The 23553-nt window shown below is 46.4% G+C and overlaps 1 protein-coding gene across 5 annotated transcripts in view; it reads left to right on the top strand.

The window, feature by feature from the left end:
* PLXNA1 (plexin A1) overlaps nucleotides 1-17824 on the top strand; it is a 293840-nt gene extending 276016 nt beyond the window's left edge. For 2 of the 5 annotated variants that reach the window (XM_063941209.1, XM_063941210.1), the window contains exons 24-31: nucleotides 663-809; nucleotides 2487-2646; nucleotides 2749-3066; nucleotides 4318-4508; nucleotides 7564-7733; nucleotides 9639-9851; nucleotides 10654-10804; nucleotides 12832-17824. In XM_063941209.1, coding sequence (XP_063797279.1) covers nucleotides 663-809; nucleotides 2487-2646; nucleotides 2749-3066; nucleotides 4318-4508; nucleotides 7564-7733; nucleotides 9639-9851; nucleotides 10654-10804; nucleotides 12832-12927 — 1446 coding nt within the window. In that variant the 3' untranslated portion in view covers nucleotides 12928-17824. Of the gene's footprint in view, nucleotides 1-662; nucleotides 810-1686; nucleotides 1744-2486; nucleotides 2647-2748; nucleotides 3067-4317; nucleotides 4509-7563; nucleotides 7734-9638; nucleotides 9852-10653; nucleotides 10805-12831 lie in introns of all 5 variants that reach the window. The other 3 variants (XM_063941212.1, XM_063941211.1, XM_063941213.1) reach the window with 3 other exon arrangements.
* The last annotated feature ends 5729 nt before the right edge of the window (nucleotides 17825-23553 follow it).

The raw sequence follows: 23553 nt of genomic DNA, 5'->3' as shown, positions 1-23553 counted from the left end.
CCATTGGTAGTGCTAGTGGTCTGATAATCTCGGGAAGCCATTAATTACCCATTCTGTGTCCAAGCAGCCTGCTCCCTCTCAGATCCTCGGCTTCGCCTTCCCAGGCTGAATTAATGAAGCTAAGTTTGCAAATGAACCGTAATTTCAGAGACAAGTGCGTTGTCGGAAGGTCTGGGGATGATGTATGCCTGCTCCTGCTCGTTAGCAGCTGTCTCTTTAATTACTGCAGATGCTAACGAGATGCTGACAGCATATGGTGACAAGGAAGCACTTACACTTTTGCACCAAAGCAGATCTGAGACGTTCGGGTGCCCGGGTGTGTGAGTAACGTGGGCTGACCATCGCCTGCTCTAGTTGATAGCATTAGGGCTACTGTGTGTCTTGACCGCTAAACCCTTTCCAGCGCAGCACATGATCCGCTCCGTGATCTTAGGGCTTCGCTACGGCAGCCACCACTAGAGCAGATACAGCATGGCCGCTATGATGTACTGTCTGGTTCCAAGGAGTTAAATCCCCCCCCTGTAAATAAAATATATTAACTCCCGGTGACCGGTATTGTCTGGTTCCTGTTGTTCAGCTAATGTTTGTATATGTCTAAGTGCATCCAGTCTCTTTTTCGCCCTGAAGCTCACGGTTGCTCTCTCCCCTCGGCCGCTGTGCAGGAATGTGCTGGTGAACCGCTCTTCATGCTGTACTGCGCCATCAAGCAGCAAATGGAGAAAGGGCCTATTGACGCCATCACCGGAGAAGCGCGATACTCGCTGAGTGAGGACAAGCTGATCCGCCAGCAGATAGACTACAAGATGCTGGTCAGTTTACCAGGGCATGGTTATGGAGATGTCTATATAAGAAGTGATCTTTAATTTACAGCAGTTAGAAATGGGTTCTGAAATATTCACAGGACTGGGGACATTTGCGTCAAAGTTATGAAATTGGCCTACGGGGTGCTAGCTTTATATTTTGATGCTCTTTTGATCGTCACATACATATGAAACCTTAATATTAAATATATTACTGCACTAGATATGTATATATATGAAAACAGTTTACATAAACTGAAACGTTGACAAGGATGGTTTGGTAATCGTATGATTTTATTGCACCTCGAGTGCCGCACCTATGGAGGAGCTATATATTATTAGAATATGTGCTAGGAGATACCTCTTACTTAATGGTCTGATCCACAATATTGGTCCTTAAATCCAGCCTGTAAAGAACCTAGCATGTTCCTGCTGTGGATATAAATCAGGGTTGTCCAAAATGAGCCGTCCCCTGATTCTGTAGCAGGTCTACCTGTATAGCTACAGATCTCTGTTGGACAACCCTGAAGGGGAGGGGATGGAGGTGTGATCCGGTCATTCATTGCAGCATCGGAACGGTTCCATCCTTACAGTTTGGCTGCAGGTCCAACATACGATTGTACTGTGTGTTACGGGCTCACAGTATTCACAGGGACCAGCTGGTGTGTATGATTAGGCCGCAACATGTGTAGTCGCTAATGTGCAGATGTCCCTAACCTCCCAACACCCCGCTATGCAGCAGCCACGCAGTGAGTGTTTAGCACACAGGCGTTTTGTTTTTTCATTGGTCTTTTTTTTTTTTTCTCTTTCTTTCTCTCTCCCATTTTCTTCTCTCTTCCTCTTCTCTGTGTCTCACTAAACTGGCTTGCCTATTAATGGATTGAAGAATACTTGTGCCGATGACGTTGGGCTGAGCGATGAACCATGTAGCCGCTCGCCTCAAGTAAGTTCAGTCGCAGCGCCTTGCGCTCCCTCCCCGAACGTCTGCTCTGCGGTGGGCAGGGGGGGAGGGTCTACGTCTATGGCTGGATCCTTCAATCCATTTCACACTTCCATCTATCTATATATATATATATATATATATATTTTTTTTTTATTTAGTGTCTAACACGGTTCTTTGGCTCCTGTTCATCTAGAATTCCCGGCATGCTCTGTCGGACAACTGGGAATTGTAGTGCAACAGCCTTATATCATTCATGACTTAAACCGCGAGTCCTTGCCCCATTTTAATGGCCCCGCACTGCGCACGGCGGGGCGTAGAAAATACGCTGCTTAGTTCAGTAAAACTTTGTACATCCAATTAATTCTGCACCGTTATACTGCGGTAAACTGAGAACTTTACGGTCACTTATCAGTTCTGTGGTCTCTTACCCAGCGTGTCCGTGTTTGCTGGATATCCCTGCTGGCGGCTCTACCTAATTGGCTCGTGCCGTGTAGTGATATCCAGAAAACGTAAGGCGAGGTGATTCTCCGCACATATTCCTTCAGCAGGCAATAACAAGTATCTATAAGAAAGGAAAGCTGTGCTCTGCACCTGTGTCCTGGTCGCCTGGGGGGAATTCTGCTTATTAAAGTCATAAATTGTGTAAATAAAGAAACCCACAGAATAATTTAATTAGTTGATTGCAGGACGCACCGAGCTCACAGCCGTTCCTAATTTCCTGTCGCAATGAAATCCTTTTTCAGACGCTGAATTGTGTGAACCCAGAGAATGAAAACGCCCCGGAAATTCCAGTCAAGGTGCTGAACTGCGACACCATAACCCAGGTGAAAGAGAAGCTGCTAGATGCCGTGTACAAGGGAGTCCCGTATTCTCAGAGACCCAAAGCCGCGGACATGGACCTGGGTAAGAGGCTCTGCCGTCATATGCTGGCGACACGCAGCCGCAAGCTGTACGCTGGTCCTCGTGTGCCATCACCACTCTCCTCCATCTTTTGTCTCTTGTCAGAATGGCGGCAGGGCAGAATGGCCAGGATTATACTGCAAGACGAGGACGTAACAACCAAAATAGACAACGACTGGAAACGCCTCAACACTTTGGCTCATTACCAGGTTGGTGACCGTATTGCAGCAGTCCCGCTTGCCGTGTCTGTATTGCGGAGCGTTCTGCCGTTCCTGTATGCGGTGTGTATTTATGTGCGCTCTGTATTTGTGGTCCTGTTGGTACAGGTTATAGACGGCTCTTCCGTGGCGCTGGTGCCCAAACAGAACTCGGCTTACAACATTTCCAACTCGTCCACGTTTACCAAGTCTCTTAGTAGATACGGTTAGTAAATGGTCAGCACAACAGTACCTGCTGTTACCTAATCCTAAATCAACATTCTCCTCTCTTCTCGTTCTCTTCTCGCTACCCTTTTCTTTTCCCCGTGTCGTTTTTCCTCAGCTCCCTCTGTAATGTATCCCATGTTTTCATCCACCTATCAATAAGGCGCATTGTGGTTGGCCGACAGATTACCGCTCAGTGATTTACATGCTCGGCATGCAGGCAGTAGCTGGATACTCCAGCCATACAAAGATCCCAGTGATCCCCCCCCCCCCTCCCTCCCGCTGTCCAGTCGCTGGGATGCTATTGTCTGGGATCCTTGTTTATTTTCTAATAAAGGACTGTCTGGAGGTCAAGCAAATATCCTCCTCTTACCGACTAATTAAAGCCGCAGAACCTAGCTCAAATCAAAGGGAATTGATAGTGATGCTGAAATTAATTATCGCACATAATTGGCTTTGAAATGTCAGCACCGGAATGAGCGTCTTTGCTGCAGCTTCCCAATTTGCATTGTAGGTGTCGTTTAGGGGGAGGGGGGGCCGCATAGAAATGAAACATTATTCCGTAAAGCTTTTGGGAAATGTTCAGTAAACGGATGTAAAGCTTTTGAAGAAACGTCTTTGAAGGCCGGATTCTGGTGAGGAGACTGGGTAGTGCCGTTTAGGAGAGATTTAACCAGTTCCTCTCCAGGTTCCTGTTTATCTGCGGTGTGACCATAGCCCGCACACGGTGCGAGGAGCCATACTGTGCTCCGGACTAGTGTATAGAGCAGTGCAGCCACAATCGGTTAGGAATTAGCGGAGTATTAGTCGGGGCACACAATATGGCCACAGACTGTAATACAGATTTAGGGGATTTCGCTTCCAAGTCACACCACGGCCTGCGCTATATGGCTTATTTCAACAGCGACAGATCTCTTATGAAAGCCATTTTCCCTTAGATGTGGTCATGGACTGTAAGCTAAATAGATAATAATAGATAAAAAGTGGGATAGATGAAATGGAAAATGAGGACTGGATACAGCAGACATGCGCCTGTGATTGATGGAAGGTGACGGCGAGACGGCTGGGACTGTGATTACTGTAATGTGTTACCGGCAGTGAGGCGATTGTAGACACTTCATGAAGTTCAATTAGAAGAAGAAAAATCTCTCGGTGGCTGACACATCTACAGGGTGGGGGGGGGGGGGGCAGTAGGCTCCTATGGATGCTCTCCGGCACTTCCTAATAACTTTCTTCTGACCTCTCACCCCAGAGAGCATGCTGCGGACAGCCTCCAGCCCCGACAGCCTGCGCTCCCGCACACCCATGATCACGCCTGACCTGGAGAGCGGCACAAAGCTCTGGCATCTAGTAAAGAACCACGATCACCTGGACCAGCGCGAGGGCGACAGAGGCAGCAAGATGGTGTCCGAGATCTATCTTACCCGCTTGTTGGCCACCAAGGTGAGGTTATATGGAACTCAATAATTACTTATATTATCTATATATATATATATTCATAACCATTTGGTCTCCCCTCAATACCTCAAACTACACCAGACTTTCCCCCCTGTAGTATGCCACCACCCCGCCCCCACCCCCGATCCTACTAATGCAGAGGGAATTTTCCTTGTCGTGTTCCCGGAGGCAGCAATTGGCGTAGCGATTTAGCTGCTTCTCTGAATCAGCAAAAGAATACGGGATTGAGAGTTGGGTATGGGACTCAGGGTCGTCAGTGTCTAGGTTGACACCTATTGGTCGTCGGTGACTAGGTTGACACATGAAGGAGGTCGACATGAGTTTTTTTTTTTTGGTGTCGTCGTCTTTGTAAAGTGACCAAGAACCCCAATTAGTGCACCGTGTCCCCTCGCATGGCTCGCCATGTTTCGGACAAGGTGCCTCGCCCCGCTACCGCTGCGCTCGGCCCAACTTACCGTTCCCAATTGTAGTCCACGTGGATCATAAAGTATGAAAAAGTACAAAAAATAAATAAATAAAAAATTTAAGAAAATCATGTCGAACTAATGGCCGTGTTGACATATTTCAGCAAACAATAGGTGTCAACCTAATGTGTGTTGACCTAGAGTCTGGATACCGGAGTGTTTCGGCAGCAGCGATCGGCGGATCAGGACACGAATTAGCCACCGTTGTTTTGTAATGGCCACGTTAAGGCATTTATATTAAACTCCCCAATAATCCCCCCCAGCAGCTGCTCCGTTGTTAATGAAAATTCACTTTAATTGTGCTAGCTGTGTTATTTATCACCCCTCATACAGTATATAAATATATACGTCTAGGCTCCGGTTAGCAAGATATATATTTATTTAACAGAGTGTGGTATTTATGACTCGCTTATTGATATTAATGGCTATAGGAAAGATTAATTCTTCTTTTAATGAGCTTTTCTACGGACTCTGAACCTTCAGCAAATCTTCCTTGCTACATAACATCTCTGCTAGTGTAATAACGTGTAATTCTATGGGGGGATCTGCCGCCAGAACAACAAAATTAATTGCAAATGCAGGAGGAAATATTTAGGCATTTTCTGAAGGATCGGCGTAGTATTGTAGGGTTCCCAAAGGAAATAATTAGATTTATTCCCTACCATGGCACATTTTCTGATGCATTTTATCTCTGTGAAGGATGATAACACGGAACACTCATTGCTCTCATACTCGCACACAGATGACTGCATAGAACTCCGGGGTAATACTGAATATTATTGCAAATGTGCAAATTTACCCAGCCAGCCCCAATCAGAGTCTCACAGAAAAGGCAAAAGTGTTTTTATTTTATTTTTTTATGTATTTTTACTATAATGGGGGGAAAAATGGGAACACAAGAATATGACAACCAAGTGTGTTTTTGTTAGAGAACCACTGAGGTGTAACCGCCACAAAGACACAGCAGCGCAGGCAGGAGCAATTCTTATAAGATGCAGCCTCAAATGAACTTGTGCCTCATGATTGGATAGGCTGTGTCCCCAGTGATGTCACTGGCACCTAGTGACAGGATAGGCTGAATGCTCAGTGATGTCACTGGCACCTAGTGACAGGATAGGCTGAATGCTCAGTGATGTCACTGGTTCATAGTGAATGAATAGGCTGCATTCTCAATGATGTCACTGATTCCTAGTGACTGGATAGGCTGCATTCTCAGTGATGTCACTGGTTCTTAGTGAATGAATAGACTGCATTCTCAGTGATGTCACTGGTTTTTAGTGACAGGATAGGCTGCATACTCAGTGATGTCAATGGCTCCTAGTGACAGTATAGGCTGCACTCTGCGATGTCACTGGCTCCTAGTGACAGTATAGGCTGCACTCTCAGTGATGTCACTGGCTCCTAGTGAATGGATAGGCTGCACTCTCAGGGATGTCACTGGCTCCTAGTGACCGTATAGGCTGCACTCTCAGGGATGTCACTGGCTCCTAGTAACCGTATAGGCTGCACTCTCAGGGATGTCACTGGCTCCTAGTGACCGTATAGGCTGCACTCTCAGTGATGTCACTGGATCCTAGTGACAGTATAGGCTGCACTCTCAGTGATGTCACTGGCTCCTAGTGACAGTATAGGCTGCACTCAGTGATGTCACTGATTCCTAGTGACAGTATAGGCTGCACTCTCAGTGATGTCACTGGCTCCTAGTGAATGTATAGGCTGCACTCTCAGTGATGTCACTGGCTCCTAGTGACTGGATAGGCTGCACTCTCAGTGATGTCACTGGCTCCTAGTGACTGGATAGGCTGCACTCTCAGTGATGTCACTGGCTCCTAGTGACAGGATATTGCTTTGTAATAAGCACTATTATGACAATTAGATGTACATATAGCAAATGTGTCTATACCCGCCAGGGATCAGTATATAACGCCGGCTGCGCTCGCCACAGGTTTTATTCTCCCTCTATGGGTGTTGTGGACACCCACAGCGGGAGAATAGGCTGTGGCGGCGGTATTCCGGCTGCGGCATTTCACCGCCAGTCTGGATCCCAGCGCCTGCATTGTGACTTCCGGGATTCTGGCTAGCGGTATTTTAACCGCATCCCACCCACCATTAAGCCAGGCTGTCTGGCATCAGAAGTATTCTTGGACTGTTTTCTTCTGAACACTGTTTTGGGTACTAGGAGAAGCGTTCTTGCCTAATTGTTCTACCTCCTCTCTGGGGTGGCCATGGGGACCAGACTCACGCCAGTTATCTAGACCAGGGCTGCTTATAAGACACATTTTGGGGACCCTTATGTAATTGCAGGCGTGGTAGTCACACTCACTGCGTAATAGGTAGACATATACCTCTCACACAAAGCTCCATCAGGCCCCAGGGCCACACTTACAAAACAGAGTGTCTTGCTTTTAAATCCCTGCACTAAAACCTTAAAATCGCCTTTTAAATAAAAACCGCTGCTTAGTAAATATCCCCCCTACAGCTCAGGTGGCAGATCGGCACAGATAAGTCTCAGCAGAGGGGGTGATCCTGTTGTGTTATTTTATCTCACCATTCCTCGTTTCCCCTCCTATCTCCAGGGCACCCTCCAGAAGTTTGTGGACGATTTGTTTGAGACAATATTCAGCACGGCGCACCGCGGCAGCGCACTACCCCTCGCCATCAAGTACATGTTTGACTTCCTGGACGAGCAGGCAGACAAGCACCAGATTACGGACTACGATGTGCGGCACACCTGGAAGAGTAACTGGTAATGGCGTTTCTCTGTTGCGTTCCTCAGAACGTATGTCTATGGAAGTTACAAAATACCTTATTGCTTTTGTTGGTGAGCTTATAGAGTTTAGTAACCATGTGTTGCTGTGTACTACAAGTTCCAGCAAGCCCCCACAGCTGACGGTTGCCTTCCTCCGTTCTAAAAGAATTTTGGAACTTATCTGACTGTGGTCATTGGGACTATTCTACTTTTGCCAATTAGGGCCATGGCCGACTTTCCAGCTCCCTAACCTTGTCGTATCCTCCTCCTTTGTACCACTGTAATCCCCAGAGCGTCAGTTTCCAGCTGGAAGCCCACACATTATCTCGTCGCCCTTCTCTCACGTTCATTCATCCATATTGCTCATCTCCCTGCAAGTAACACAAGGTCGGGAGCAAGTTATCTTCGGATACCGAGAACTTGTCGTTGTCCTCCGGCAGAATCTCCCCTTGTAATTCACCTTTACATAGGACCTCGGAGTAATGCAGTGGGGACTTCTCTCCCCCATTGTTCAGGCTCCGTGATTGCATCTCTCCAGCGTTCCCGCTGTTCCCAGCTAGCGGGGCTTCCCTATGTATGACATCTGTAATGCGGCAGATAAATTGCTTTTGTATGGTTCAGTAGCTGCCAGCAATTAGCAGTGGTGACTGGGGAAATGTATATATGTGCTTTGTTTAACCCCCTCCGCACATAGCTGCCATATCCTATACTATTCAGAGTTCGACTGGCCTGACGTCCTCCATCTGCGCCGAGTGACGCGGCCCGTGCAGGTGCTAATGATACTGCCGTTGTGTCTCAGAGTGCAATGTAACTTGTTGAGATGTGCGGTACAGTTCTCCAGAAATATGGATCCGAACCAAACCAAAACCCGGTCTGGATTTCAGATCCGTTCAGAGTCCCGGTTCGAATCAGCCACTATCTATCTGGCTAAACCTGTACCTGCTGCCCGGCTAGTGGATCCTGGTATTTCAACCCTGTCCCTGACCGCCCCAAGCCTAACTCTAACCTCCCTCATCCCCACAGCCTACCCCTTACCCCAGTACTGCTGTCGGTATTCTAACTATCGGTTTCCCAACCGAATCCCGCCTAAACCTGTACCTGCTGTGCGGGGTGAAAGTAATACATTCAGCGCACTTTGGGGTCTATTTATTAAGCCTTGGATGGAGAAAAAGTACCAGCCAATCAGCTCCTAGTTGTCATTTTTCAAACCCAGCCTTTAACATGACAGTTGGGAGCTGATTGGCTGATACTTTATCTCCATCCAAGGCTTAGTAAATAGACTCCTTAGATTTTATAACTGGAAATACAGAAACTACTGCACGTTAATACATTCCAGTGATAAGTGGTGATAGGACGCTGTGTGACGCATACTTATCACCGTGCCTGGACATCGCCTGTATATTCCGGGAGAGTGGAACCTACTCCACCTGTGCTCCAAACAGGCTCTCATTTCCCATTTCTTCAGCTGTCATCCTAAGCTGCCCCATTCTGTCCCAGCATACTGACCCTCCTCTGTCCCCCTGCCCTATAGATTGTAAGCTCACACAAGCAGGGCGCACTTCCCTAATCTACTCCATTCAGCACTTTGGCAATTCTCTCTCCCCCCTGCTTACACAGTCGCTATTGTCTGATGCACCCATCCACTAGTGCAAGGGTAGGCAACTTGTGGCACTACACATCCCAGCATGCGCCAACACCGTTTGCTGTTGGTGCATCCTAGAACTATGGTACCGGTTTCAGCTGGCGTTGTTGGTGCTGTGATGTTCTGCACTGTGTCTGTACATGTGCGCTCTGTGACGCCCTATACTCCAACCTGGTTCGCTCCCAGCTTCCTTCTCTCTCTGTGCCACCCGCTGGGCGAGAGCTGTACCCAGTAACCCTCTCTCTGGCTTTTCTCTTCAGCTTACCCCTGAGGTTCTGGGTGAATGTCATCAAAAACCCTCAGTTTGTATTTGACATCCACAAGAACAGCATCACGGACGCCTGCCTCTCAGTGGTGGCGCAGACATTCATGGATTCTTGTTCTACGTCGGAGCACAAGCTGGGCAAGGATTCCCCGAGTAACAAGCTGCTGTATGCCAAGGACATACCCAACTACAAGAGCTGGGTGGAGAGGTAAGTGAGCGTCAGAGTCCGAGCAATAACGCCAGATCTAATGCATCACCTTATCAGTGGGGGATATGGATGTATAATTACATGCGCCCCTTGTGTGGCCTATTGTGTGCAGGGATTGGGTATCAGTCTGCAAGACGCACAGGGGGAAGTGTATCAAACTGTCAGATTCTACCATTTATCTAGTACAGGCCTTGCCAATGGGTGTAGTATGTTAGGCCGGCTCCCGGCGGCCAGCATACCAGCGCCGGAATCCTGAACGCCGGCATACCGGCAGCTGAGCGAGCGCAAATGAGCCCCTTGCGGGCCCAGTGGCGCGCCATGCTATCTATTCTCCCTCCAGGAGGGTCGTGGACCCCCAAAAGGGAGAAAAGTTGTCGGTATGCCGGCGCTCGGGAATCCGGCGCCGGTATGCTGGTCGTTGGCAAACTGAAGACCACCCCTTGCCAACCTGTGGATTTCCAGGTGTTGTGAAACTACACATCCCAGCATGCCCTGCCACAGTTTTAGCATTCCCTAATAACAAAACTGTGGCAAAGCATGATGGGACTTGTAGTTTTACAACAGCTGGAGAGACACAGGTTGGCCAGGCATGGTCTAGTACATTCTATAAAGTCGTAGGTAAAATCTGGTTACTATGAGCAACACTGATAATACATCTCCCCATAATGCTTGCTGGCCTCGTGAGATATTATATTTATTGGAATAAAAATGATTTCATTCTAATGTTGGTCTCGCTACTAAGAAATGCGCTGCAGCCGTTTTCTCCGTGGCTGAAACTGAACCTTTTATCCGGTCTATTCAGGTATTACGCAGATATCGCCAAAATGCCGGTAATCAGCGACCAGGACATGAGCGCGTACCTGGCCGAGCAATCGCGGTTACACCTGAGCCAGTTTAACAGTATGAGTGCCCTGCATGAGATCTACTCCTATATCACCAAGTACAGAGACGAGGTGAGTGCCGACGTCTACAAGACAAATCCGCCGTGCTGTGTGCGTTCAGAAACCGCGCAGTTTGTATGCGCTTACCATGTGATAAACTCCAGGAGGCAGCTTTTAATTTGTGTTTATGTGGCCGTTAGTAGGTCCCAAACAGCGCTGCGTATTTCACCCATAGACTTCTTCTAAAGAGGTGGAACCGTTGCCTGTAGTGACTGATCAGGAATGCCCTAGCCGATGACGTAAGAATTCTCTCCCCCCTCGCCCCCCCCACTCTGTGCTATTGTCTCCTTTATCTCCGCATTCTAAAGTTTCCCCACAGTTCCGAGCTGGGAAAGTTTGACATTTATATTTAGCAACATTAACACAGGCATAATTCCCATTATTAAGGTGATGATAATTGTATTGGTAATAATGAGATGGTAACAAGTGTTGTGACAGCAGCTAAATGTCAGAGAGGGCAGCGATTCGGAGTAGGACATAAATAGTCAGTGTACACCTATAGGGTGACTCTACAAGGAAAGCTGCCACCAAAAACATAAAGGCTTGTTGTGTTTAATTACATTTCATTTAAAATATAAAAGGCAACTTTTAACCCTATCTGTGACAGGCTGATTGGTAGGAAGATAACCGTAACGATAACTGCGATACAATCTACCGCAAGAGTCACTGACACCCAGTTGTCACATATTATTGAGAGAGATATACAGTATATATGGTATCCGGACTCCAGATCGACAGCAAAAAGGTCGACAAACCTTAGGTCGACGCCAATTGGTCGACAAACCTTAGGTCTACATGGACAAAAGGTCGACAGGAACAAGGTCGACATGGAAAAAGGTCGACATGAGTTTTTCACGATTTTTTTCTTTTTTGGAAACTTTTCATACTTAGCGATCCACGTGGACTACGATTGGAACGGTAATCTGTGCAGAGCGAAGCGGTAGCAGAGCGAAGGCACCATGCCCGAAGGATGGCGAGTGAAGCGAGCCATGCGAGGGGACGCGGTGCACTAATTGGGGTTCCCGGTCACTCGACGAAGAAAACGACACAAAAAAACACACCAAACTCATGTCGACCTTTTTCCATGTCGACCTTGTTCCTGTCGACCTTTTGTCCATGTCGACCTAAGGTGTGTCGACCAATTGGCGTCGACCTAAGGTTTGTCGACCTTTTTGCTGTCTATCCTGAGTCCCAGACCCGTATATATATACCCGGTATCTTATATACTGGGGCTCATACTCTTCTGTAGAACATATAGGGTGATTTGCAATATCTCAAGATAAATACTTGGTAGAATCAAGATCAGACCTCTGTAGTTAGAACCCATATGAAGATAAAAAAAACGAGTCGTCTTATTCTTTGATTGGGTTTAAGGTTTGATCAATTGAAGGGTTAGTATTAAAATGATCACGGCCGTGCACTGGCCAGTAAGAGATGCTAGTGCAGGGTCACCACAAACCCGCATATAAAATGGTGGCAGTGAGAGTTGTGAGCGGGAGAAGCAATCACGTGCTGCAACATATGAGTTGTGTGCTTTGTGATTGGTTCTCCTGCAGGTGGGCTCTAAGAGGAGCCTTGAGGTTGCATCGGTTAGGGGAGGGGAAGCTGGTAATGCAGCTGTAAGTATACAGTAGGTTGAGGTTAGTTCTTCTTTATGTGAGATTACTTTGGTAAAATGACTAACTTGTAGGGGCCTCTTGTCTTCCAAAACCACCAGAGGAGGGGGTTAAGGTAGCAGGGTATTTGCCTTTCCGTAGGCTCCATTACTAGGAATTCGAATAGTAATCCCACGTTCCTAATAAGCCCAGGTCTAGTGTCCTTGCACTCTTTAATAGGGTCATCAATGTCTGTTCTATAAAGGCACTTTTCATATGATCTTGCCAGGTCTTAGTGAGTAAAGCAGCGCCGTACAGTTTACGCTACATTATACAAAGTATTGAAGGGGAAAAAAAAATCGTAATTCCGTATTACAGCACCCGTCATTATATGTAGAATTTGTAAATAAACCGCCAGCTTACGAAGTCTGTCTCCCATTCTAGATATTAACCGCACTGGAAAAGGACGAACAAGCGAGGAGACAGCGGCTACGAAGTAAATTGGAGCAAGTTATTGACACAATGGCGCTGAGCAGTTGAAGTCCAGGGGGGGTCTGCACTAAGGGGTCTCGCAGCAGTGGCTGAGAAGAGAGATGGGGGTCCTATATTCTGACCACACTCCAACGCATGTGGCCTTCAAACCGACGAGCTGCCGAACTTGTCTGGAACTTTCTTGAAACCATGAACAAAAATAAAACACATGTACATAAAAGACTTTAGAGATCATTTCAAAGAATGACATAGAAACCTTTATAAATGAAAAATAAACAATTTTAAAGGACTCCTAAAATTTCAATACAAATTATGATATAGATTTAAGACAATGTAAGCTACTTGTGCGTTGGGGGAAGAGGAAGCACCCGCTGTGGCGATGGCCGCAGAGGTGGAACGCGTGATGCGACAGGACCGGACGTCACCTCCGGGAACGCAGCTATTCTTTCATCTGGCTCTCCAATATTCCCGGGCTGCCCTTTTCCGCCCTCAAAAGAAAACCTCTCTGGCTTTTTCGCCACTAGTGTTACTGCTACATTTGCACAATTTACTGAAATTCCGGGGTTTTTAAAGAAAAAAAGAAAAGTACAAAAAAAACCAACAAAAACAGCGATTGACGAAAAAGAAAAAAAAATGGAAAAGAAATGTGTTTGTGTTCTGAGGAAGGGGAGGAAAACAAGGCAGAACCATCCCATGTATTCCCCTCGCAGGAAGGACAAATTAATTCAAAACCTTTGATATTTTTCTAAAAACTATATTCTGTGCCATGTTTCATTTCAATGTTGTTTTAGTGAATAAAAATGCAAAAAAAATAACAAAAAAGAAGAATCTAGCTGTGCAAGTGGTGGGGAGGGAACGGTAGAGATGTATAGAGGGGGGGAATCACGTGCGCAAAGACCGGAGAGTGGGGGTGACGAATACATTTCAAGTTTCTTACTAAACCCCCCCCGTGTATGTTACTTTGGAATGAAGTGTGTGATTTTTATTTTAGAGTTATTGTTAGATATATTACAGATACGTAACTACAGGAAGCACATTCAGTCTCGTGGCCCCGATTACATGAATGTACGTAGATGGTTCTGGCGGCAGGGCAATCCCACGGTGCTTTGCTGCAGTAGAGAATTATGTGGCATTACTATATAACCTCTAGCATGGAGGTACAGGAGCCTGAGAACCGCTAAGTGCTTTCTTCTTAATTTATTATAAATTCCAGTTCTTGCCCCAGGAAAGGTCTTTGGGTGAAATACACATTGGGGAGTCCCCTAAATCCATTCTGCCTTCATTGAATAATCCAAAAACGTGAAGGATAATAGTGTGGGCTAGCGCTGGTTGCAGGGGGTGGATGCTGTTCCTGGCTTGTGAATCATTCTCAGTGGGCACTACGGCACAGGTATCTTCCTTTCCTTACAATTTGTGTTTTCATGGCAAGAGGATGCGGCAACACCTGGCACAGGCCAAAAATGGTTTCATGTACTTCTGGGGACCAGTGGTTAGCGCCTGACATAAGTTATTGTGAAAGCTGTGTAACTTATATTTAGTAAAAAAAAAAAACTGCATTTTTTTTGTATGTTTTCTACATAGTAAACAATTCAATTGTTTGACTGCGCCTGATCTCCCGTCTAAAGTGACAGGAGATCGCGAGTCAATATTCAATTCCCCACTTATCACGCCCTTTAGAGTCTGGTTTAGGCGTGCAGAGCACCTAAACCCGACTAAACTAATGGGCGCGAGCGTGAAATGGATCTTTTTACGCACATTTCATCTCGCCATCCCCGGGGGGTGAAACTGCTGCAGGATATTAGACATGCAGATGTTACCCAACCCTTAGATTAATTGAGTATAATTCCTCCCTGATTACGGTACAGGAACACAATCTTTCTCCCATTAAAGTGCACCAAAACAGCAGACGTGAATGCTCTATTTGCTGAAGCAATAATTGCGCCTCTGTAACATCACTGGTGCCTTCATAAATACTAGTTATTCCCCCAAACGGCTGTGCAATTTACATGCAGCAACAGTTGCTCTTGCTAGAGATTTATTATAAAATATATAGCTGAAGTCACGCCAAAAAGCCCCTCGTGGCACACTAGGTCCTGCGAGACACTGCTAGCGTCGGGTGCCTTTTGTTTGCAGTTTCTATGCCGAAAATGCGTCTTAGTTGTGACTAGGACACACCAGGGGACTGCGCTGATTAATGTGATATGTGACACTGGTATATCTGTATGCGACCGAGTCTCTGACTCTGCATACGAAGCGCCACAATGTAGCAGACGCAGCTTTCTTTTCCCTACCATGTTCTGTTCCTTATATAGAGTTGGTCACACGCAGTATACAATCACATTACTCAGCGCAGTCTCCTGGTGCGTCCTAGTCGCCATCAGAGTTGCACGGGGCCTGTCGGCTCACTTGCGCTGCATGGCATATTGAGGCTAGATGTGTGAGGACATACGTGTATATATACCTCACATTGAATATGGTCGATATTAATAAGTCAGGCATGACAAAGACGAAAAGTTGTCTCAACAGCATTGAGCTATAGCTAAAAATAGGGCGATTTCTCATTAAACGTCTTACTTTGATGTAAAATGTTATCATTCATCAGAGATTCCCCAGAGATACGCAAGAAACCCCAACAGGTCATGTTTTCTGGATTTCTTTCACTGGTGAGTTAATCTATTTTGCTCAGTAATTCTCCCACCTGCTGCCACAGACAAATGCTGAAAACATGACCGCTGCTGAGAGCCCCTGGTATACATCTAGGTGCAATGTATGTGTATACAATAAATATATATATATATTATCTTAAGTGCACTGAAAGGTAAGAGCGTGTTTAATGATACGTAATGAATGTTACATTGATTTGTACCTATGCTCACCTACACAAATGTGAATCTGTAGAACGGTCGACACCACCAATTCCTTCAGTCTGACCATATTCTGCTCTTGTTTTACCTCAACCTACAGACCTTTTAATAAAGTGCTATAAATTGGGATGAATCAAATGCTTCCACCTTAATACCATTCACCACATTTGGAAAGTAAGGGGTCTATTTACTAAAGCCTTGGACGGAGAGAAAGCCGCTGGAGATAAAGTACCAGCCAATCAGCTCCTAACTGTCATGCAACAGGCTGTGTTTGAAAAATGACAGTTGAGCCGTTTGGCTGGTACCTTATCTCCAGCGACTTCATCTACATCCAAGGCTTAGTACATAGACCCCTAAGAGTGAAACCGGAGCAGAACATTGTTGGAATGATGCAAAGAAACAAAGGAAATGGCGCTCATATCTTTGTAGCGGGCAGAGGGGTAACAGCGACTTCAGGCAGAAGTGGCCTTGTGATCATGTACTGCTGCTGGTGGTGGCAGTATGAGAAGATGATCAGGGCAATAACCTGCAGATTCATCTCCTCATATATGGTACTGAACTATAGAAAATGCAATATTGGGCTGGCCGACAGCATCGTAGTCCCAGGTTGCCCCCTCCGACGTATGGCCATCTTGTTCATGGTGATAGGGTTCTTACATATGTTTGCTCATTACTAGTATACTGTGATTGAGGTATCTACTGTATATCAGCGGTGATCCCAAAAGTCACATATGGCCCATCAGTCAGGTTCAACGCTATTATCTAAAGGGGAGGATGGATCAAGCCTTGTAGAGTGATGCAAGCTGAGCGGCGGCTTTGGCCAACTTTTCCACTTTATCTCGCTCCAAGGCTTGATACATCCCACCCAGTCATTTACACTATTTGGTCTTTTCTTAAAACTATATACTTGCATTAGCGCTAACAAACATGTCCTTGTATGTACCCAAGCTCCCAGTCACTGAGGGGATCTGTATAGAATACCTACAATCAAAATCCCGACAAGGTCAAAATAATGACATTTAAAATACCGACAAGGTCAAAATACCGACATTTAAAATGTCGACAGGTCAAAGAAATCGACACGTTTTTCATTGTTATTTTTTTATGTCAACATAGGTTGACATGGACACCGTATAAGTGTACCATGTCCCCTCACCATGCTTCGGGCTCGGCACACTATTATATATTCCCCGTCCAGGTCCATTGGGATGGTAAAATATGAACAATATGTCGGTTTCAATAAAAATAAAAAAACATGAAAAACTCGTGTCGAGTTTTTGACCTGTCGACATTTTAAATGTTGGTATTTTGACCTTGTCTGTAATTTAAATGTCGGGGTTTTGACCTTGTCTGGATTTTTATTTTAGGTAAATTGACCGCATCCTACCGTGAGGCTGTCCCTTCCCTGTCTGCGAAGCTTTCACCCAATGTCTGACATACAGGACGATTAAAGGGAAGCCAACATCAAAAAATTTTATGCATCTTTTAAATGCAGTAAATCCCCAGACGCTGTATGTGAAACGCTCTCGTTGCCACGGTTTGTTTCACGGTGCGGACGTTGTATGCGGGGATGATACCTAGTCAACCGTTACATCTGCCGAAGGGAAACGAAATAACGAAATCGATACTTTAAATGCCGGATCTTATAAAGGGGGTTGTATGTATGGAATGTACCCACATGGAGTTGGCACAATGGTCTTGCAGGGTGTTGCCAAGTCCTCTGGCCGTTGGAGGGTTACAAATTAGGAGAATTTGCTTTAATCAGAACCGCATCTCTTTAAACCCATTTTTGTTACTAGAGCTACTTTCTGTTCCCCCCCCCCTCCCCCCCACGGGACTTTCAGCAAGAGTTGGGGAAGGGGGGGTTAGTGATGTGTACTCTTAACCCCTCCATTGCTGCAGTGAAGTGGAGTGATGGCCGATTTCGGTCTGTGGCAAAAAAAAAAAACCCTCTTGATTGTGACTCGAAGCCCCGCTGAGCCATCCTCTGTAAATATCTTACTATTTTAATGTTGCTCAGATTTAGTACTTGTAAATAAAATCCTCGCATCAAAGAGATTAAACATTTTTGCTAAATAAAACCGACTCCATTGTTTTGTTTCTCACGGTGGGTACGTCACATGTGCCACTTAAGTGGCGTGGGCCTGAAGGCAACGGGATTTAGTGGGGGCGAAAGCAATGTATAAAAGAATCAATTTAGAAACTGCTCATTTGCTTGGAACTACTGTGTCGGCGGTGGGCTCCGGAACTGAGGAGGAATAAAGTATATTGCATTTCACAGCGTAGATCGACGGTCTCCGAAATGAGAAGCTAACATTCTATTGTCCTACGGTAGCCGAGCATTAGCTGTCAAATAAATGAAACCTCCAGCACTTGCAGTCTTTGTAAGTCTAAATAACGTGCGCCAATCTGATCTGCGGTAATAGAGCCAATAGACTGAATGTACATGGAAGACACTCTTACAGAGCCGCGTATAAACATTATAGTAGTACAGATGGGAAGTTAAACTGCGAATGGAAAGACGAGTGGGATCTTTAACTCTCCAGGCACCATCTCCCAGCCAGACGATGAATAGTTTTTTTGTTTTTTTTAAATGGCATTGGCTCAGCAAACAAAGGATAGGAGAATCATTGTAAACCTAGGATATACTGTTTATAATGGACATAGTAGACCTCCCCTGCTTATGAAGTGGCCACACCCCTGAGGAGCCTCTAATGTGGGTACTGCATTCTATCTATAAGGCAAATGTGCCGCACAGCGTGTTTCTTTACGCCTTGCTGTTTGCTAGGGGACAATAATCGATAATAAGAAAGATATCATTACTTTGTCAGATGGCGTATGTGAATCCGGAAATGTGGCTCCATTACAGCACATCTGATACAGTGTAGTGCATATTTATTAACCCATACACATTACCCCCATTCCCTATTCCAATATACAGAAACAAGTCCCTGTCTGCGGCCTTATCGTATATTGCTATTCTTATTTATGTATCTGCTTCATGATGATTTCCCGTCTAAGTAGATTATAGAGCGACGGACTGATCTCTGCGAGTGATACAATCCTCAGTCTCCCGCCATGCATCTTACTCAGACGCTGCCAAAGCTCATGAGGCAGAATATTTACTGGTGATATACATCACAAAGCCATCAATACAACAATCAGTGGGGATCTGGGAGCAGCAACAAATAACGGAGAGTGGAAAATCACTGGGACTCTGTAAAACAATTGTGTCATTGACGGCGGTTTGTAATGGAAAAACATGGTAATACAAGCTGTGTATACACTGACGGGTGGCGGGAGTCTGGGTAATATCTAGATGATGCAGTTACTCAGGACCTATCTTTGCAATAAAATAATATATATATATTATTCTTCTGAGCGATGATAATGATGAGTGGCATTAGTCTAATATACAATAACTGCTGCATTGAGCAAATTAGGGCAAGGGGTACAGGAGGTGGGATTCAGGTCTGAATGTACTCCCATCTACTCAGGATTCCTACCAACTCCTCATTCCACTAGGGATGTCTGTTACTGTACGTTCCAACTCCTCATTCCACTAGGGATGTCTGTTACTGTACGTTCCAACTCATTCCACTCTCAATCCCTGCCACTGTTACTGTACGTTCCAACTCCTCATTCCACTCTCGATCCCTGCCACTGCTACTGTATGTTCCAACTCCTCATTCCACTCCCGATCCCTACACCTGCTACTGTATGTTCCAACTCCTCATTCCACTCCCGATCCCTACACCTTCTACTGTATGTTCCAACTCCTCATTCCACTAGTGATCCCTGCCACTGCTACTGTATGTTCCAACTCCTCATTCCACTACCGATCCCTACACCTGCTACTGTATGTTCCAACTCCTCATTCCACTAGTGATCTCTGCCACTGCATGTTCCAACTCCTCATTCCACTAGTGATCCCTGCCACTGCTACTGTATGTTCCAACTCCTCATTCCACTCCCGATCCCTACACCTGCTACTGTATGTTCCAACTCCTCATTCCACTAGTGATCCCTGCCACTGCTACTGTATGTTCCAACTCCTCATTCCACTCTTGATCCCTGACACTGCTACTGTATGTTCCAACTCCTCATTCCACTCCCGATCCCTACACCTGCTACTGTATGTTCTAACTCCTCATTCCACTAGTGATCCCTGCCACTGCATGATCCAACTCCTCATTCCACTCCCGATCCCTACATCTGCGACTGTATGTTCCAACTCCTCATTCCACTAGTGATCCCTGCCACTGCTACTGTATGTTCCAACTCCTCATTCTACTCCCGATCCCTGCCACTGCTATTGTATGTTCCAACTCCTCATTCCACTCTCGATCCCTGCCACTGCTACTGTATGTTCCAACTCCTCATTCCACTCCCGATCCCTGCCACTGCATGTTCCAACTCCTCATTCCACTAGTGATTCCTGCCACTGCTACTGTATGTTCCAACTCCTCATTCCACTCTTGATCCCTGCCACTGCATGTTCCAACTCCTCATTCCACTAGTGATCCCTGCCACTGCTACTGTATGTTCCAACTCCTCATTCCACTCCCGATCCCTGCCACTGCATGTTCCAACTCCTCATTCCATTCCCGATCCCTGCCACTGCTATTGTATGTTCCAACTCCTCATTCCACTCTCGCTCCCTGCCACTGCTACTGTATGTTCCAACTCCTCATTCCACTCTTGATCCCTGCCACTGCATGTTCCAACTCCTCATTCCACTAGTGATCCCTGCTACTGTATGTTCCAACTCCTCATTCCACTCCCGATCCCTGTCACTGCTACTGTATGTTCCAACTCCTCATTCCACTCCCGATCCCTGCCACTGCATGTTCCAACTTCTCATTCCACTCTTGATCCCTGCCACTGCATGTTCCAGCTCCTCATTCCGATCCCAGCCACTGCTACTGTATGTTCCAACTCCTCATTCCACTCCCGATCCCTACACCTACTACTGTATGTTCCAACTCCTCATTCCACTCCCGATCCCTGCCACTGCATGTTCCAACTTCTCATTCCACTAGTGATCCCTGCCACTGCATGTTCCAACTCCTCATTCCACTAGTGATCCCTGCCACTGCTACTGTATGTTCCAACTCCTCATTCCACTTCCGATCCCTGCCACTGCTATTCTACCCCCTCCCCCATGCTGCTTATCACCCTTTAACGTCAGTTGCTCCCTCCATGCCTTTGATCCCAACCACTGTTAAATTCTCCCTATACTTATTAGAGCGCCTTTTGTCATGCTTGTAACAACGTATGAGCCTCATCATGTTATTAGGACATATAACCATCGTCGCAAGAACACATCATTCATACATCTGACCCTACTCACAGAAACATCTGTATGTATGACCTTCATCTGAGAACCTCAGCATAGAAGCACATGGGAATACGTGATCCTAATCACGGACACAGATGTGCATATAACCCTCCTCACAGTATTATCAGTCCAGGAAACCCTACGCCCCCCCTCCCCCCGGGAAACACCTGTACGTATAATTATCCTCAGATAACTATCAGTACAGGTAACCCACCCCCCGGACACTCCTGTACGTATAACCATCCTCACATTACTGTCAGTATATATTACCCACCCCCGGACACACCTGTACGTATAACCATCCTCACATTACTGTAAGTATATATTACCCACCCCCCGGACACACCTGTACGTATAACCATCCTCACATTACTGTAAGTATATATTACCCACCCCCCGGACACTCCTGTACGTATAACCATCCTCACATTACTGTCAGTATATATTACCCACCCCCGGACACACCTGTACGTATAACCATCCTCACATTACTGTAAGTATATATTACCCACCCCCCGGACACACCTGTACGTATAACCATCCTCACATTACTGTAAGTATATATTACCCACCCCCCGGACACTCCTGTACGTATAACCATCCTCACATTACTGTCAGTATATATTACCCACCCCCGGACACACCTGTACGTATAACCATCCTCACATTACTGTAAGTATATATTACCCACCCCCCGGACACACCTGTACGTATAACCATCCTCACATTACTGTAAGTATATATTACCCACCCCCCGGACACACCTGTACGTATAACCATCTTGACGTTACTGTCAGTACAGGTAACCCACCCCCCGGACACACCTGTACGTATAACCATCCTCACCTTACTGTCAGTACAGGTAACCCACCCCCGGACACACCTGTACGTATAACCATCCTCACCTTACTGTCAGTACAGGTAACCCACCCTCGGACACACCTGTACATATACCCATCCTCACATTACTGTCAGTACAGGTAACCCACCCACCGGACACACCTGTATGTATACCCATCCTCACGTTACTGTCAGTACAGGTAACCCACCCTCGGACACACCTGTATGTATACCCATCCTCACGTTACTGTCAGTACAGGTAACCCACCCTCGGACACACCTGTACGTATACCCATCCTCACGTTACTGTCAGTACAGGTAACCCACCCTCGGACACACCTGTATGTATACCCATCCTCACATTAATATCAGTACAGGTAACCCACCCTCGGACACACCTGTATGTATACCCATCCTCACATTAATATCAGTACAGGTAACCCACCCTCGGACACACCTGTATGTATACCCATCCTCACGTTACTGTCAGTACAGGTAACCCACCCTCAGACACACCTGTACGTATACCCATCCTCACATTACTATCAGTACAGGTAACCCACCCCCGGACACACCTGTACGTATAACCATCTTCACGTTACTGTCAGTATATATTACCCACCCCCGGACACACCTGTACGTATAACCATCCCCACATTACTGTCAGTATACATTACCCACCCCCCGGGCAGACCTGTACGTATAACCATCCTCATATGTTACTGTCAGTATATATTACCCACCCCCGGACACACCTGTACGTATACCCATCCTCACATTACTGTCAGTACAGGTAACCCACCCACCGTACACACCTGTACGTATAACCATCCTCACGTTACTGTCAGTATATATTACCCACCCCCCGGACACACCTGTACGTATAACCATCCTCACATTACTGTCAGTACAGGTAACACACCTGTACGTATAACCATCTTGCCGTTACTGTCAGTACAGGTAACCCACCCCCCGGACACACCTGTACGTATAACCATCCTCACCTTACTGTCAGTACAGGTAACCCACCCCCAGACACACCTGTACGTATACCCATCATCACATTACTGTCAGTACAGGTAACCCACCCCCGGACACACCTGTACGTATACCCATCCTCACATTACTGTCAGTACAGGTAACCCCCCCCCCCCCCCCCCCCGGACACACCTGTACATATAACCATCTTCACATTACTATCAGTACAGGTAACCCACCCCCAGACACACCTGTATGTATACCCATACTCACGTTACTGTCAGTACAGGTAACCCGCCCTCGGACACACCTGTACGTATAACCATCCTCACATTACTGTAAGTATATATTACCCACCCCCCGGACACTCCTGTACGTATAACCATCCTCACATTACTGTCAGTATATATTACCCACCCCCGGACACACCTGTACGTATAACCATCCTCACATTACTGTAAGTATATATTACCCACCCCCCGGACACACCTGTACGTATAACCATCCTCACATTACTGTAAGTATATATTACCCACCCCCCGGACACACCTGTACGTATAACCATCTTGACGTTACTGTCAGTACAGGTAACCCACCCCCCGGACACACCTGTACGTATAACCATCCTCACCTTACTGTCAGTACAGGTAA

This window comes from Pseudophryne corroboree, chromosome 9 (assembly GCF_028390025.1).
Source record: "Pseudophryne corroboree isolate aPseCor3 chromosome 9, aPseCor3.hap2, whole genome shotgun sequence".
NCBI classification, from domain to species: Eukaryota; Metazoa; Chordata; class Amphibia; order Anura; family Myobatrachidae; genus Pseudophryne; species Pseudophryne corroboree.
Note: the sequence above shows the minus strand (reverse complement) of the source record. Positions and strands in the feature narration are given on the sequence as shown.